Source organism: Melopsittacus undulatus, chromosome 3 (genome assembly GCF_012275295.1).
Source record: "Melopsittacus undulatus isolate bMelUnd1 chromosome 3, bMelUnd1.mat.Z, whole genome shotgun sequence".
In the NCBI taxonomy this organism is placed as follows: domain Eukaryota; kingdom Metazoa; phylum Chordata; class Aves; order Psittaciformes; family Psittaculidae; genus Melopsittacus; species Melopsittacus undulatus.
The window spans coordinates 34,684,756-34,703,239 of NC_047529.1; the positions used below are offsets into that span (position 1 = coordinate 34,684,756).

Consider the following 18,484-nt stretch of genomic DNA (forward strand, 5'->3'; position numbering starts at 1 on the left):
TGTCAAAGAATCATGCTGACTGGTGAGAAGTTTGCTTTTATGGTAAAAGGGGAGGGAATGCAAATGATTTCATAGAAGCTGAAAGAAAAGGAAGATAATTTAAACCATGTAATAGTAATCATTTAATTAAGACAAAGCAAATTCTAAGGAAGCAAGGGTACTATAAGCTGTCTGTGCAGTGAGAGGAAGCACAGCTCAATTCAGATCTTAGGCAAGCAAGGTCGGCCTCAGGAGGAATCAGTCTTACAACAAGTTTGAAAGTCACCAATATGTGGAATGCAGGAAGGTATACCGGGAATAGGATCTTGCTATTTAGCCTTTGTATTTTTGTGGACTGCCTTAAGCAGTTGCTTTTGACCTCTAAAAGAGCTAGATGGACTTTCATTCCAACAGACTACAGCAGATCCACTCATGAGCCAATGTGACTCTTACCATCTGCTGGCTATCAAAAGCATGTTCATCAGGCTGTTTACCTCTCTTGTATGAAGTGAGTCTTCAGATACTACAGCTGTATTGCTCTGTATGGAAATTCTTAGCTCCAGAGTAAGAGGTTTCACACAGTTCTTCCAACTCTCATGTACTTGGCCATTTTCTGGATAGTCAGGAGCAGTCATTTTAGGATGACAGGGAACATATGGACCTTACACTGGATGCTGAAGGTGTTCAACTCTGGACCATACAAAGATGATACTCCTTTTGGTTCATTCCTTCCTTTGTCTCTAGTACTGGTTTACATGGGGGACCTCTTATTGTGGTAGACAGAGGCACCTTACAGAAAGAAAGCAGAGAGCTAGTCTTTTAGGAGGTTATGTGTAACGCACTCTGCAACCAACATCTTTAAACAGCCTAACTGTAAGTAAACAGCTCAGTGGAGTCACCCCTGACTACATGCACACACTAGCTGCAGTTTCCTTGTACAGTCATACCTTAAAAAACTACAACTTTAAATTAAAAAAATGTTACAAAGTTCAGAGTCAGAAGTCTTCGAAGGAGACTTAGTGATAGAGTATTAAAAATTAAATAATGTGAAGAGAAAATCTCTGATTCTTGCAATCAAGCAGAAAGGAACAGATCACAAGGAAGTGAGACTAAAATCAGCTTTAAATTAAATGCTAGCAGGTACCCTGCAAGAGCTGTGTAAGTACAAGTGTGAAAAGTAAGTATAAAATTTAAAAAAGAAAAAAAAAGAGAGTATTCTTCGTGCAATGGAATGGTATAACTAAACAAGTATATGGACACAAAGCTTTATTAGTGCTTCTTAAGAGATTATAAATGATTTTAGGTCACATCTATAATTTAATAAATTAGAACAAGCCCAAAATTATCTGACTGTAGAATATATCTTTTCTCTGGTAAGATTTTAATATTAACATATTAAGACTTGATTAATTATTATTAATTATTAATTGCTTTCAAATGAAGTCACTTTGAAGGGGCAATAGTCATGAAATGTGTCCTGAGTTACAGAAAGGACAGTAAGATTTAAACTCATGCTATTAGTCATTAGTATGATTTCCCAAAATTTTATTTTCATGTTTGCATTATTAAACCTTTAAATATTTTATTGTAAGGCTAGTTCCTATGGACTATTAGTTAACTTTATATGATATAATTTCTTTAAGAGCACTCACACACTTATGCTGTCACTACGTTGTAGGTTGTAACCAGAGCAGGTAAATCTTCCTTCAACGTTCCCCTCTGACCTTGGAGGCATGTTGTATGCAAGGCTGCTTCTGTATGTGAATATACAAATTTTTTGATCACTCAGAATGTCTTTTTGTTTCATTTTTCCCTCTGAGTTACATCACAACTATTCAGTCATTATCATTCAAGAAAAATATCACGTGGAAGCATGCCTGTATGCACACAGATGGACTTCCTCTGTCCCTCTGGGTCAGGATTTGGAGAAACCTAAAGGGGAATATGGAGGGGAGAGAATATAAGAATGCATTCTGGTAGAAACTATCAGTTTTGGATTACTAATTGCTTGCGGTATTTTTCTTTGGTTTTGGCTTTTTGGTTGGGGTGGGGTTTTTTTGTCTTTTTTTTTTTTTCCCTAACACAATGGTGCATATGTGAAATTCTTAAGGTGACTTTAATTTTTTAGGACAGAATTTTGGGCAGAATGAGTTTCAAGCAAAGGTGGACAAAGTAGGCACTAATCAGTGCAGCTTTTCAAATGGTTCTTTTATTTATTCTGTCATTGCTGTCTGGAGGTCAAAGTGGGATTCAGTAGTAACTGTATAAAAATTTGGAAGAACAACCATGAAAATTTTAGGGGCTTCTTCAATCTCAGTTCAGTCCTTGGAAAATACGTGAAATACCAGGATGGACTAATAGGTCATTTCAGCTATTCTCTCACTAAACATGAACATTTTTATAACTTACATGTATTATTTATTCTTTCTGATGTATTTCCATTTTACCAGTAGCTGCACTGGAGTCAATGTCCAATGATTCACGTTGTGTACTCTGTTTTTAAGTGATTTATTTTTAATCATCTCAAGCAATAACCTCAGGAAGCCTTGGTCAAAAAAGATTCCCTCAGTTCTCCTCCCTGTTGTGTACAGAGAAACATCAGGGATGTTTTTAAACCTATCATTGCCTGAAGCTCATGTGGGACTAATGGGTTGTCAGGAGTCTTCTGCAGGCAGGACTGCAATGACAGTCCAACTTACCATCCTCAGACAATGTTAGCTTGAGGCTATTACTGCATTACAGTCACTGCTAAAATGGTGGAAAGACTGAATAAAAAAAAAAAAAAGAAAAGAAAGAAATATTAAACCCTCTAATTTTCAGTCTTCAGGAATATGATACCTGGCTTACTTTAATGAACTAGGAATAAGAAGTGCCTGAAAGCAATATTGAGAATATTCTGGTTAAACAAATCTAACTGATCCTTAAAATAACTTCATTTTTCCTCCTTCAGACGCTGAATCTGACCTGTACTGTATTTGGAAATCCCGATCCTGAAGTGACTTGGTTCAAGAATGACAAGGTCTTTGAACTTAATGAGCACTATGCTTTCTCACTGGAACAAGGGAAATATGCCAGTTTAACAATCAAGGGAGTGACCTCAGAAGATTCAGGCAAATATAGCATCCATGTTAAGAACAAGTATGGTGGGGAAAAAGTAGATGTCACTATAAGTGTGTACAGACATGGTGAAAAAATGCCTGAAATTAAACCTGGCCAGCTTGCTAAACCCAGCCCAATACCACCATCAGAGGAAGTCCTCCAACCTTAGGACAAGGCAACAGCCAGTATGAAGAAAAGCTTGATGCTATGTTTGACAAACAAAATGGAATACATGAGCTCTAGTTGAGGTATTCCTTCACATAACTTCTTGGTAACGTCCAGATGGAAACTAAGCTTCTAAGAGTTTGCTTTAGGAGGTAGCTGTGCTGTGGTGCTGTACACATTTGCAACAATTCATTTTGAATCCATGTAATAGGCTGTGACTTACAAATAGTAAAAAGCCTGCCAGAGGTTACCACACGCAAAGACAAGTTGCACAAACCTACAGTAAAACTCCATTTCCACCCTCCCCAACCCTCTGCAAAAAACCCCAAACAACCCAATCACCCTCTGCGAAAAAAAGTCCCATCAGTAAAGGCAGAGAACTGCAATTAGGTAATATTCAGAAATAGTTCCTGCTTTGTTCGACACACAATTCCTTTGGCTTTGAAGCCTCTGATCCTGTAAGTCTATTGGGTAGCACCTCTTTAGTAGTGATACTGTTTTATAGTTGTAGCATAGGTCACATGGCTGTATGTTGGTTTTCTTTTTTTGTGTGATAATAAAACTTTAAAAGCCACCTTTGCTGCTCCAAATGACATCTAATAAGTTCTGTTTACTCTCTTTCATTGTTTAATTATTACTTACTGTACAATTTCACAGCTGGCAGCATGCAGACTATCAGCTTTCAATAAAGAATGAAAATTATGGTTAATCAGTCACTGGGTGGCAATTCTGATGTTAATTTACTCTTTACAATACAGGTCAAGATGCAAGCTTAAACTGGTACCAAAATACATGTATACAATTCAGTAACTTAAGATAATTATGTCTTTGGTTCTCCTCTATTCAAAATGAATAACAGAACTCTTCCACTGGTGAATTGATGTCCTGCTAGGCAAAGATTTCTATATATGTTTATCATTAATTGATTAGATAGAATGGGCTTCAGTGACATTAGTCACATATCATCTGTCATACAATACATGAGTGCTTGAGGCATTGGCTATTTCAGATCAGGTTCCCTGTTCAGGAGAATCTCATTTATCTACCTAGATGAACCTTTGTAATTTGCTAAGCAGCTTCCAGCAGAGTTCTTCTAATGGTAAGTAACACTGGTGGTACAAACATCCCAGATGCAGTCCTCCTCTCTTGTGACTTCTCTTAGTCTCTAGGATAAGTGCGTGGGAAAAAGAGCACTGTGGGAGAGAGGGGTGCTTGGATAAGAGAAATTGCACTCTGCAAGATCTTCACTGGACAAGCTGGATGAAAATGTTTGGCACAACTATCGGGACTGTAAGTGAAAAAAAAAAGTGACAACCCCCCCAAAAAAAACCAAACCAAAACAAAAAAAACCCCAACAGTTTCAGAGTAAATTTACTTAATCTCAGGGTTTTTTTTTTTCATTTTGTTTTTCTCATCTAAGTGACATAGACCTTCCATTGTTTTGTCTGGGAAACAAATACTTCACTTGATTCAAAAAATGTTTTATTTTTGAGACAGATGAAAAACAAAGGAAATGAGAAACTAATTTACAAGCTGTCAGATACAGTAGCTTGTAGCACTCATCTGTGAGACAGGAAAGCAGCATTACCCTTCCCCCTCCTCTCCATCCACAGGGATTTGGACCTGTATCTCTTAACACCAAATGCAGTGCACTAATCCCCAGACTTCTCTGTATGTGGAAATGCTGCTTCTATTTATCCTTTTTTTTTTCACTAGTCTGACTAGGTAAACTGAAAAAGAGACTAGACCTAGGAAACCTGCTTCTCACACAAACATGTTAAATGCTAGATTTACAAGTTCTTTTCCATTTCTTGTAATTTAGATGAGTTTTCAGTATTGAAGGAGGGATGGAGGGTGTGGTCCTGTAGATTATTTAAGAACCTGATAATGAACAGATAATAATGACAATGGATTCACTCTAATTTCAAATACCTTAAGGAGGCAAGACTGCAAGGATCCTTTGAAACTCACTGATATCTGTGACTAGTCATGATAAAAAACAACAGGCCAGCTCTGGAAAGGAAACAAACTTTAATCACACTTTATTAAAAGATGCTTTGATTTTAAATAAACAGCTTTTGAAAATTTTTTCTACTTAGAGCCAATGAACAGCGACTTTATACTGAAGTACAGCATAAACAGCCAGGAATTACACTGAGCAGTGATGAAAAATGCTTCTTCTGGGTGAAAAATTCTTGTGGCTATGGAACCACATTCTGTGTCTGCTCATTGAAAGAAAGTGCCCAAGATGGCTAAAGTCTCAAGACCATGATATTGCCAAAAGATAATTTCATTAGGAAATTTTATGACACAAAGCAAACAAGGATTTTTCCTCCAAAAATCTATCAAAATAAAAATTTAATTTTCTTATATGAATCTGTTATCACAAGACCTTCAGAAAATCTTCCAATAAAATAACTCAAACTTTTTTCTTTTCTGCTCTAATTTCTTAATAAAGGCCTGTAAGGTTTTTCAAAATCTTCCAATTGCAGGCTTACAAAACATCAGAGCCAGTCTCTGTAGTGTACAAAGGGAGTATCAGCAAGTATTTAAGATTATTCTTATCTCTTCCTACAGTACACAGGTTAATTTTAGCTGACACTATCAAATTATTGCATGTTATGGCAGCTTTCAGAGGTATCCTTGGGCGCAGGAGACAAGGTTAGTCTCATCTCAGTTGTACCGTTAGCTGGCCTTCTTAGTTAAGCAAGCTCCACTTATTTCCTTCTGGGCAAACAGAAATAATTTATTATGACAGTTAATCCGCTGCTGAAATACAGAAATTATAATTCACAAGAATGTTGCATTCAAAAGACTTTCTATAAACTGTTTCACATTTTTCAGTGCTCAGTGTACCTTTGATTCTTTTGTACACATTTAAAAATCTTGTTATCAGTGCTGGAAAATGAATTGGGTCAACTCTGTTTAAAAAGGAGTATCTCTTCAGAGCAAACATGCATCTAGTTGTCTGGAGGGGCAATAAAATTGCATGCATATTAAAGGGACAAATAACATGCTCTGGTAATCACATCAGATGGAATACATGATGAGGTATATTAGCATTTGCACACACCCTTCACAGACAGCATTAGTTTAATTAATAACCATTCTGAATGGGGAAGAGAAGAAAGCAAGATTCGCCGAAGAAGGTCTGATGCCAAATGATCCTACTCACACTATGGTCAAGGGAGATTGACTCAGTTACACTGGATGTGAGTCCAGGTTGTTATTTTTACAAATCCAGGCACCCATTACAGTGAATTAGCTATTTCTGCTACCTTTAAGAAAAAATGTTTTTATTAGAATGTTTCTCTGTCACACTGGTGAGTTTTGTGTCTCTGAGTTTCATGTTGTGCTTTTCTAGACAGTGCTAGCGTGAAATGGAGCATCATTGACTTGTCACGGTAGGCAGGTGTCAGGTGACCAAACTCATGGCTGTGTCTGTCGTGTTGGCATTCTGCTACAAGGCTGGAAAGGCTTCTTTTCTCCAAGCTCCTGCTTCCTTCAAAACAGCTTTGATATGTTACTGTTTATTTCCTTGAAAACAAGTTCTGTGAAAATTCCTCTTAAGGCCAGCTTGCAGGTGCTTTTTATGAGGAAAAGATTTATTTTGATTTTTTTTTTTTTTATGACAGTATTTGCCTCTGCTGTGGATCTTTCCCCAGCTTCACTTGCATTCCACAACTAAAAAAATTGTGGACACCTCATTAATCTGCTCTTGTATGGAGACAGAGTTTCAGTGATAACAGTACTCTAAGTGATGTTAATGCACAGACAGTTTTTAAGGAAAACTTGTGAAATACAGTAAAACACTTTATTTCTGTTCTGTAGGACTTAAGACTAAGACCTCTAGATGGCACCAGAAGAACAAGATAGAAATGAGCAGATCTTAAAAAATTCTGCAGCTATAGCATATCCATCACTTTGATGCAAACACATCACTTAGGGAATGGGAGATTATGAAAAGCATTACATTTATGCCAGTGACAAGGACAGGTCCAGCAATGACTGTTTCCTGGAAATAGCAGGTGATTTTGCAAGCAATAACACTGCCTCTTAATCTTTGTATGACACCCATGAAGAGGTTAAGCATGTCTTGTAAAATACTGCAAGACTCATTGTTACTTCAAGTGTCTCCTTAGGATATGAAAACCCCAGCATACCCACTCTTTTTGTGAAGGGATATTTGAATTGGAGCTTTACAGGCAAATGTCTCAGACTTACCAGCTTCCATAGGTTTTCACGCTGTTTCCAATACAGCAAGGCTCATGCCCTGCTATTTTTGTTAAGTCTTTACAGAAGGATGATTCCATTTGAAATTAAGGGGAGGTCTGGGACCAAAGAGCATGGGGTCTGGCTCTCAGCTCTGCTACTGCAAGATTCAGTAATGTCAAGACCTGTAAGAAACTACTGATAGCCTTCAATATTAATATTTAATTCCTCATTGGAATGTGCAGTATCTAAGTACCAGCTTTGTCCTTGGGTATTAGCTCAAGGTTTATCACGTTGTTATATTTTAAAAATAGCACACGACCTCACATAATTTTCCTATGAACATTTGAACTTTGTGTGGGTGCATTAAAGGACTGTTAACTTGTAATAAACTTGTCTTGTTTTCTAACTTAATGTAACTTCAGTTTCTGTTATTGTTGCTCCTCTGTTACACTAATATTGTGCAGCAGAGAGTCTGATAGGAGAGACCTAGACACCCTACTGCAGTTAGAAGCAATATGGTTAATAGTTGCAGCTAAAGACTTTAGTGTGATATTCTAAACTATCCAGTAGGGTTATCCTATGCAGATTTCACTGGGCACCAACATCCCCCATGAGAGAATTTGCCCTCCACCCTGCTGAAGGCTTCTGGAGGAAGCCATTATCCATCTGATGACGTTGGTGCACACAGCATGTAGAAGAGAGGCAGATGGAAAGAGCTACAGCTGCTGTCAAAGACAGAGCCAGTGTAGCTCTTTACCATTTTAAATCATGGTAAAAATGATGATCAAAATTTTAGTCTGCTGACTTAGTGACCTCCACTGGACCATTTTGAATGAAGTGCACTAAAAGCCAATCCAACAATTGTAAATCAATCCCAGATCCAGCCCTCCTGATTACAAGATAGTATGTGAAAAAGAACCTCATACAGTCGTGTGCCACTTTAGCTGTCTGGGAAAAAATGCCTTCGACATATGAAAATGGCAATCAACCTCCTGCATGGTGCTTAATGGGAGGTAAAACACAAGACGACTCCCTGGCTGGGAGTTATGAGGCCACATGCAGATGTCTCCATCTGAGCTAATCACTGAAACTCCCTTCTTAGAAAATGGAGAGAAGCAAGTACAAGTAAGGCACAAGTCATATCTTTCTAAAGCAGGTGTCTCAAATAAGTGAGGTGAATCTTGTCTCTTCTTTCTACTGGCTGTAAAGCAAGCTTAGTATAGCTGGGTTGGATGGGAGACATCTTAATGGCTGATGTTTAACCTTAGATGTGATAAATTCTGCACCATGTTTCTCTGATTTTATTAGCTCTTTAGTTGAAAAATATGTTTACAGAGATGCTTCATAATAGCTGATTTTTTGCTATGTTTCTATAGGCTGGCTTCCTCTACTGAATTCTTGCATTTTGAAATCTTTGCTGCCTTCTCTGATATCCATGTTATTTTGAATTCTCTGTGAAATCATTTGCTGACTTCCAGCAGCAGCCACTTGGTCCCAGGTCCTAGATGACTCTCATGATGTGGCCTTTACCAACACATCACGTTAGGCTTTCTGTTCTTTGAAAAGTGCTCAGCCCAGTGTTTGATTGTGATGCTGCTGTCAGTGTGGGACTTGTTTCTACCTTTATTCCTCATTACTCTGTGGCAGCATCTCAATTAGTAGATGCTGTAGGCCTTTCATGGTCAATTAGTGTTCTTCTGTTAAGCCCATAAAATATGCCTTGTGCAGTTTTTCTGTTGGGCTGGCCAAGCACACCCTCTAGCTGGAGAAGCACAATCTTGTGGTTTTTATATGCTAGACTTCTTCCAGTGTGCCTAATGCAGCTAAGTGACTGGCCAGAGCTTGGTATCCTCCTGCTCCTGTGCTCCTGCTTTTGTCTTCTGGTTGTCTAACTAATTCCCAGTTATCTTCCTGTTCAGATATGTTGCTCTATAGATTTTCTAGTTTCTTGGTATGATCCGTGTTCCTCTGTAACTTAATCTGCTGTCCTTTGATACTATTTAATGGCAGAATCTGTATCAGTAAATAATGCAGTACAAGGCTTGATTATCTAGTCCTTAGGCCAACACCCTTAATGCATCACATTAACCTCTTCTAATATCCACTGCAAAGTGTAATGTCACCTGAACTACCAACTGGAGACAGTATTTACCCACCATAACTTCAGATGAGGAGATGTTTAAGAATGCATGAGCTGACCTACACCAAACTTCACTAAGGTCAGTCCGAACAAATAAAAGTGCTGGCTAATTAAATTCGGTGCTGATCTTTTGGCACTGGTTAATTTACTATGAGAGGTTGTAACTACAGTATCCAAGCATCAGTAGCCACATGAAATGTGCATGTGATAGCATCAAGACTTAGTGTCCTGTTAGTAAGTAAATAATTGAGCCTACATGGCCTGCTGTTATCATAACCACTTTCATCAAGCAAGCCTACCCTAATGAAAATGAAATGCTTGGCTCAGGAGCCTGTGTGTCTCTCTACTGTTGTTAGCTGAACCCAGCATTTCTCAGTCTTGACTCTTTCCTGTTCTTGATGCCTTTTCATCAACATCCACCACTGATTGTCTTCCCACTAATTTTTGGGTAACTTGGGTGAAAAGTGTGTAGTGATTAACTGGCATATTAGTCATTGGACTCTTCTGTAATATATACAGTACTTTTCAGGCTTAGACCTTAGAGTTCCTGATTTCCTTCTTTGTTTTTGGGTAGGCCTCCAGGTCACATACAGTGAACACCTCTGGCAGCTTTTGCTGTTAAAGGTTATGTTCTGACCTTTCAGGAGCAGGTTGTGCTCTTGCAAGACCTTTATCTTTATCTTGGTGCATGCTCTCTGCTTCTCCAGTCTGTTTGGCATTTATGCCTGATCAGTGGGCTTCCAGGTTGCCTTGGATATATTTTTTCTCCAAGTGTGACATGAAGACCTGTTCCATTTTGTCATCAGGTCTTAAACCTGTTTTTTGTTCCATTAAACATAAACATGTTTTACATGCACAGTTCTCCTCTTACTGGTTTCAGGCAGCTAAATTTGCATGGAACTTTTACTTTTCAGACTTACTCTTCTGAAGTAAGTCTGTGCTCCATCCTGTTGTAACTGTCTGAAGTGTCCTGTTGCAAATCAGAATATCTTGCAGACCTCTTTGTCTCCTGCATCATCAAGTCACTTGTACTGTACTTAATTTAATTAACCATGATTTCCTTTCTCAGAACTTTTTCCTTACCTAGTAGTACCGAAAACTCAGAAACATAATTTCCATCACTTACAGAGCTCTGCATGATAATTTCCGATGGGTTCTGGTCAAACCCCATGTCCATCCCATTCCAAAATGTGAAATGATATGACTGTTCCATTCCGAAGAACACAGCTAGTAATTCCCCTTCCATCTGAGCACAGCCTCTATGGGCCTGACAGGCTTTAATTGAAAATGCCATGGGCCAATGACTTTTCAGTAACTGTGCTCACAACTGCTCTCTTTCTGAGGCCTCAGGCTGTAATTACAGATGCTCCACAGGCATTTCAGGGTTGGCAGCTTGCTTATATTCATCTATATTCTTTTGGATCATCTTGTATTTTGATGTTAAAGAGACAGAACAGAGATATTCCAAGTGGCAAAAGGGACTTTTGTCCTTAGTCTGAGAAGTTAAAGTTGAGCCACTAACAGGTAACCCATCCAGAAAACACTACAGAGATTTGTGTTGTTTTCACCTTTGAGAAACAATATCAGGAATGATATCACCATGCTTTCCTTAGAGATTTGGTTAACCACTGAAGGATTGCTTATCCTTCTTCCAGGAATATTCATCATGAGCATGAACCAAACTTGGTTCACATATCAATAAGCTCGACCCACAGTGTGGAGACCCTCACTTCTTTTTTATATGCTAATCAATATGGTAACTATAGTGCATTCTACATCATACATGTTTCTTAGTTGTGGGTGCAATCTACAAAGTAGATTTGATTCATGACTTGGAACTTCAGTTTTGTCTTGGTAAATTTTATTTGTGCCTTGGTAAGGTTGATTTGGATAACATTGATTTGACTTGGTAACTTTGATTTGTACTTTGACAGTTTTGAATCACTGATCAAATGATTGTGCCATACAGTAATAAGGTGAACCTTGCCATCAAACTTTGTTGTGCTTTTATAACATCGTATTAAACCCACTTTTGCTAATGCCTCTGACAGTGGTTCTTTAAGCAATCTAAATCACTCATTTGTGACAGATTAAATGGAGAGGAGTGGGAAAAGGGATCTGCAGAAGAAAACTGCCTCTTGCTGTCCTCTTGAAGACCAGTCTGAATTTGGCCAAGTTGGTAAACTGCAGTTTGCACATGAGAAGAGATTTCCGACAGATAAAATTCTCTGTTGATTCTGTGAGCACAGGTCAAACTCTAGACAGCAGCAGCTTGCCCTTTCCTGAGATGACTCCTTTGGACTGCCAGAGGCAGTGCTTGCTCTCCTCCAAACTAGATGCTGCAGCAAAGAGCATCCTTTTTCTTGCTTCTGCTTCCCTGTGGGATTCAGGCAGGGTAGGAAGAGGGAGCTGGCTGATGCTAGTGCAGAACAGGTGATGGTAGATGGTTGTGGGAAGACTGGGACTGCAGGGAGCCCAAGGTAGAGAGGGGAAGGAGACCACAGAAATGCTGGGGGGCAGCTGGTAAAGCAAGTGAACACAGAAGCTTCAGAGAGCATCAGGGGGATACTGGCACGGCTGTGAAAACAGACAATAGCAGGGAGAGGGAAGAGTTTTGAAACTACAAGGGGGAGCACAAGCTAGAAGGGAAGGAGACTGTAATAAAAGGGATGGGCAGTGAGGCTGAGATGAGTACCCAGATATATGTGTGGAAGAGGCAATAGTGAAACAAAATACAGCTGGATAAAAAGGCACAAAAGCAGTAAAGAAAAAAGCAAGGACTGACATGTATTTCTGTCCAGAGCTTGAGATCATGGACATATCTGAATATCTTAGCTTAGTACATTTTATGTAATCTGCCATTGGTTAGCCAAAATTATTAATGGTGGCAGCTTCTAAGGGAGCAGAGAATGGCAGGTGAGTGCAGTGACAGGGATGAAATTCAGGAGAATTAAAATTTCTAAGTAGTGGGATAGAATGTCATGAAGAGACACTGGTGAGAAACTGAGAGAAAGATGCTGCTATAACTGGGGAAGACCATGTCAGACCACAAGACAGAGTGATATGGAATGGTATCAATTCTGAGATACTAAAGCAGGACTCAGCAGTAACACCAACAAGAGTATGCAGGGGAGAAAGAGAGAAATTAAACATTTAACAAAGCTTGCAACCTGAGAAGGAGATTGACAGTAGGTGTATTCATGGCCACATGAGGATATTTGCAGTAAGAGTGTCAGAATTACAGTCTGCTGAAAGTGTTAGGTGGCATCAGAAGCAGAGATGTGTGATAGAGCTACAGAAGAAGGTTCGAGCTAGTCAGATTAATATAAGATTTGTTCTTTTAGTTATGACAGATGTATCCCTGCAAAGCCCTGGTCGTCTACATATGAAGACTACCAAGCTCACTGAGGGACTCAGCTACATGTTCCTAAGTAAATAAAAGTCTGTGACCAGATCCTCAAGACAAATTTCAAAACCTTGATCTGAAACTTTCTGGTAGTTAAAGCTGTCCCCTATTCAGGGTGTCTACTGCACAGTACCTCCTAAACCTAGTACACAGAGTGACCTGGATATGTTATTCATGATGAAAAGTGGGACACTCTCTTCTATCTAAGGGGATACTGGTAATGAAATCCATAGTCTGGGGATTTTTTTCTCCTTACCAGCTGTTCAAATACTAATAAGGAACTACTGACAAAAGGAAGTTTATGTTTGGGTTTCACAACCTGGTTAAATGCTCTTTTCTGGTTGACTGCCAGTAGAATTGATCTCAAATAGGGCAGAGCAGGAACTGCACAGCTATCAGTATTCTCTCTGCAGTGATTTCATCTGTCAGGCTGCATATGGCTTTCTGCTTTGGTTTTACAAAGCCAAAATCTGTAATAGGAAAAAACAACACTTTTCACTCATGTGCCCCTGGTTTCTGTACCCAGCTCCAGTGACACACTGTGGCTGTAACCTTAATGTTCATGACTCTCTTGCTCTGCTGGAATGGTACAAAACAACCCTCAAGAATGTAGCATGTCTTTTCCTCACCTGTAAAAGCATTTTGTTTTCAAGGTGTCCTGGGTTCAGCAGTAGCAGTCACTTTTCTCCTTAGTAGCTGATGCAGTGCTGCGGCTTTGACTTTCAGCCCGGGAACAGTGCTGATAAGACCGATGGTTTTAGTTGTTGCTAAGGCATGTTTAGTCTAACCAAGAACTTTGTGAGTCTCATTCTCTGCCAGGGAGGAGGGGAAGCCAGGAGGAAGCAGAGTCAGGACACCTGACCCAAACTAACTAAACAGGTATTCCATACCACAGCACATCATGCCCAGGATGTAGAACTGGGAGCAGTTACCCGGAAGGGCTAGATCACTGCTCGGTTGGGTTGGGTATTGGTCGGCAGGTGGTGAGTGATTTTATTCTCTTCCATTGTTATTTCCCCTTATCATTATTATTGTTGTGTTAGAAGTAGTGGTTTGTGTTACACCTTAGTTACTGGGCTGTTCTTATTTTAACCCGTGGGAGTTACATTCTTTCGATTCTCCTCCCCATCCCTTCGGGAGCTGGGGGGAGGAAGGGAAGGGAGTGAGAGAGCGACTATGTGATTCTGAGTTACTGACTTGACTTAAACCATGACACAAGGTTTTCTTTAGTTTTCATTCCCTTGCCACTGTGAGCATAAACTGTTTTGTGAAGAATTACAGCACTACATTTGCAGAAAACAGATCTATATATTTTAACTGCCATTTTCTGATTTTTAAGCCCTGTCCTGTTAGACTTCTTTATGCTCCTGAATAATAATAGTGATTAACCTACATTCAGTGATTAACCTACATCTAATTTGGAAGACAAATGTAAGCTACTTCATATAGATGTTATTTTCCTTTTTTTTTTTCTTTTTAATTTTTGTGGTTAACCCCAGATGGGATACAAGTATCAATTTTTTTTTTTTTTTCACAAGGATTTAACTGAGTACATAGCAGTAGGAATTACATTTGAGAAGCTTGAAAACAACTGCTGCAATATACCTGTTCGGCTCAGACTGGCAACATCTTAGCTATCATTTACTGGAAGTACATCTTAGTGAAAAGCTTTAACAGGCCACTATTTAACCTCTTCCCAGAAAAACAAAATGATGAGGACTGGATAGCAGAGAAAAGGCACTGTGCTTCAGGCATAAGAAGTATAATGAAAGAATATCAAGAGCAAGAGTGACTTTCTCAAAAAAATGAAGTTGAGAGCTGGAGTGAAATTAGCAAGTGGGAATGTAGGGAGCTCTGACAACAGGATCTGATAAAAATTGATGTTTTGTAGCTAGTCCCACCTGTCAAAATTTAAAGAAGAAATTAAAGGAAAAAAAATAAAGAAGTTGAGCACTTCTACACAGTGACTGATTCACCACAAAATCCCAGTTTCTCTCTGGGGTATCCTTTGTTAGAGGCAAAAGTTCTTCACAGGGGCTACAGCACATATACTTCTAGAAACAAACAGATAATTTTGTCTTGTACAATGCAAGAAGAAATGTGTGAAAATATTGGCAGTAATAAAGTCTCATTTTGTTACTTGAAACATAACAAATTGATAAACATTTAAAACCACATATTAGGAAAAAATAGCCTTCCTTGAAGCTGTCAGAATACAAACTGGAAGAAACTAGCTAATTTTCAACAGTGAGAATCAATTAACATATGGAGCAAAGCTCACTATAGGAATTGAGACAGAGGGTCTTTCTGAATTATTACACATTAGTTAAACCACGTGTTATTTAATAATTTGTGGTCAGCTTGGTTTGTGGAGGGCTCTTTTTGTTCAGGCTGATAAATTATTTTCTTCCTGCCTTAAAAAAGAAATTGCTCTAGTCCCATATAATCTTGTAATATTAAGTAAAACCTTAATTCTTTTTATGGTAACACTTTGGCTCATGAATTTAGAGACAAGGCCTTGAACAAAAGAATGAGTAATTGTCAATATGAAGGGTCTAAAACTCACTAAAAATGAGAAGTAACCAAAATGATAAATTCAACTAGATCTTTCTGTGTCTATTTGTCTCTTCCTTTACTGGGGAGGAGAGATGAAGTTGTTCCCAGTGTAAAAGATATATGCCAAGAAACAGCTGCCTTTCTTTGCATTCAGAAATGGAGATCATTAAGGATTTTGAGTTGGGTGCAACTCTTTGTATATCATCAGGCTGAAATTTTGAGTCAAAGGCTTGTCATGTTACTGAAACAAACAGGGTCATGTTCTTGGGTACTAGGAAGGTTTGGCCCCCAAGGACTTTATTCGTCCATGCTCATTCTGCTTATAAATCAGCTGCTTATTCAGTATTTAATTGTGGCACTAAAACGTTCTTGCAGGAAAATCTCAACTTTGTGAGCTCTTTATATTCTCTTGCGAGTCAAGAAGTGAACTAATTTGGTATTGCACTCCCTTGATAATGAAAAAGGATGATGAGAATAAGTGACAATTTACAGTAGTGCATCTCATTCAATGATTTTGCATTTCAGTACTAAGGATGGTTTGTCTTTCAAGTGGTGTTTGTGATACAGGACAGACAATAAAAGTTGTCCAGCAATCATAGTAAAAATACAAATGTTCATTATTTTTATTACAGTAACATTCAAATTTCTGGTAAAAATCACAGCTGAATAGTGCTAGAAATTGTACTAAAAGTTCTAGACTAATCAATGAGATGTCATGTTGCCAATGGCTGCAATTTCTACTGCACCATCTCATAATTTAGACTCAAAGTCCTAGTTTGATGTATCTCAGTTTTAATTTAAAACATAAGAATGTATTTCTAGTCTGCTGGTATTTCAGAAAAACTTAAGAACATGAACTAGAAAAGGTTAGAAAATTGAGAAGGCAGCAAATAATAGAAGAATTTACCCTCTAAGAAGAAAAACAGTCAAATGCATTTAAGACTTCTGATGAGAACTAGTTTTATTCTGTCCACCCTAACCACATTATAAGGGTGGCCTCCCCAGGTGTACACAAAGAAAAGCACCCAGAAGTGGGTTGCTGCCGCTAAAGCAAGTTGGTGAGCTATCTGCTATGGAGCCTCTTTCCTTGGAGGTATCATGGGGTGGGGAAAGCTTCTCAGGCCACATGAACTGTCTTTGTTACAACCATAACTTCCTCCTTCATTTTCCCCAGTGATCCTTCCCTCATGACATGAAAGCAGCAGATTGATTTATTAAACTTAACTCCTATTCTTTGGTTGCTGCTGAACTGCCTGCAGCGAGAGGACTGCTGAAAGCAGCTGTACACTGGATTGTTTTTCTGATTGGCCACATGAAGCCCACTGGATGTGTGCTGAACATCCCTAGGTTATAATTTTATTATAAATCTGAAGGCATTTGCCTGATAGTTAATAATGTATGAACACAGTGATAATAAATTTTGCCTTCACCTGTAACTGAAATGGTGTGGGGACTAAGATTTATCAGAAAAGATTCTGCTTAAAAGCAAACCCAAAGCTTTTCTTCATACAGGAGCTTGACTTCCAGTCACAGTAATGTGCTTAACTGTGCAAGAATCCTTCTTGATCATATTCACATAATAGTCTGCTTGCTGCAACATACAATAATTCAGTGTACAAATCTCATAACAAAAATGTTCTCTTTAGCCATAAACTCATAAATAAGCTTCTTTATCCAATAATACATGCAGTCTTTTTCATTGTTGATCTTTGTTGCTTGTGCTACTCTAAAATAAATTTTTCTATGCTTATTAATGTAATTGTCATATAATATCTCTGCTCCTGATAAGAGAAATACAAGCTCTTCTTCCTTATACTTTTTAATAAAAAAAGAAATAAATAAAATCTAGAATCCACTTTATAAAAATGAAGATTAGGTGAATTGAGCTCACACTCACATTAAGGCAGATCTTCAGTATTTACTGTTTAGAGAGGAAAACTAAGGTATAGGAGTTACCTAGTTCTGGATGTGCTCTTTAAAAAGATGCATAAATCAACCAGTTCAACTCACATTCACAGATAAAAAACCCAAACTTTACCAACATCTAAAATGATTATTTAAAGCTTCATGAAACAAACATTCTTTTAGCTTAAGGGTGAAGATAAAGAGGAGAAACACAGCCAGATTTCTTATCAGAATATGATGCCAAAAATATGTGTTAAAGGTTCCCAATAATGATGAAAAGCAGGTCACCTACATAGGTTCCTAAATATGGGTTAATGAATATTTGGCCATATGTAGTGCTGCAGTGTTCATGAATCAGAGAACAGCAGCATCTTTGCAGAGTGCTAAATCCTAGAAGTGTTAATAAGGCAGTGTGCAGAAGGCATAACAGTTGTCATCTTCAAGTGGCCATGAAAATGATTATCTGGTAAGATATTGGAGGCAGAGCTACTCTCCCCTAAATTCTCATGGAACTCATCTGATTTACTAACTTCTCATTGCATCAAGGTTTTTACTTTGTCATGGCAACCTAGGAACAGATAGAAGAGTAGGATGCCATCAGGCAACAGTCATAATGTGAGCATAAGTTAAATGACTCTAAAGTTAATGATCCAAATTCTTCAGTGCAGCCACGGGACACAGAGTGTAACATGGGGGAGGTGCACAGATGCTGTAAATTACCCTGGATGCCATTACAGTGACCCTGGGCCAGCTGTGTATCAGACCAGAATGGTGGCATAAGTTACAATATTCTGATTGTTGCTGTGGGTGGTCCAGAATAGCTGTCGTGGCAGCCATGTAATACCAGTGCCATGCTGAGTCCCTGCCAGGCTTTTTTTTTCCTTTCTTTCCTTACTCTGGCTGTAGGACTGAAGGTAACATGGGAACTACTACATTTTTTCTGCCCCACTAAGAAATTACCCCACCCTGAAATATCTTTCTATTGCTGCTGGCTGGCCCTTTTAATTCAGTAAAAAGCT

The 18,484-nt window shown here is 38.6% G+C and overlaps 1 protein-coding gene across 1 annotated transcript in view; it reads left to right on the forward strand.

The window, feature by feature from the left end:
• MYOM2 (myomesin 2) overlaps window positions 1–3,948 on the forward strand; it is a 70,738-nt gene extending 66,790 nt beyond the window's left edge. The window contains exon 36 of the mRNA XM_034060654.1: window positions 2,930–3,948. Within this exon, the coding sequence (XP_033916545.1) occupies window positions 2,930–3,247 (318 nt within the window). The 3' untranslated portion in view covers window positions 3,248–3,948. The remainder of the gene's footprint in view (window positions 1–2,929) is intronic.
• Window positions 3,949–18,484: the final 14,536 nt, after the last annotated feature.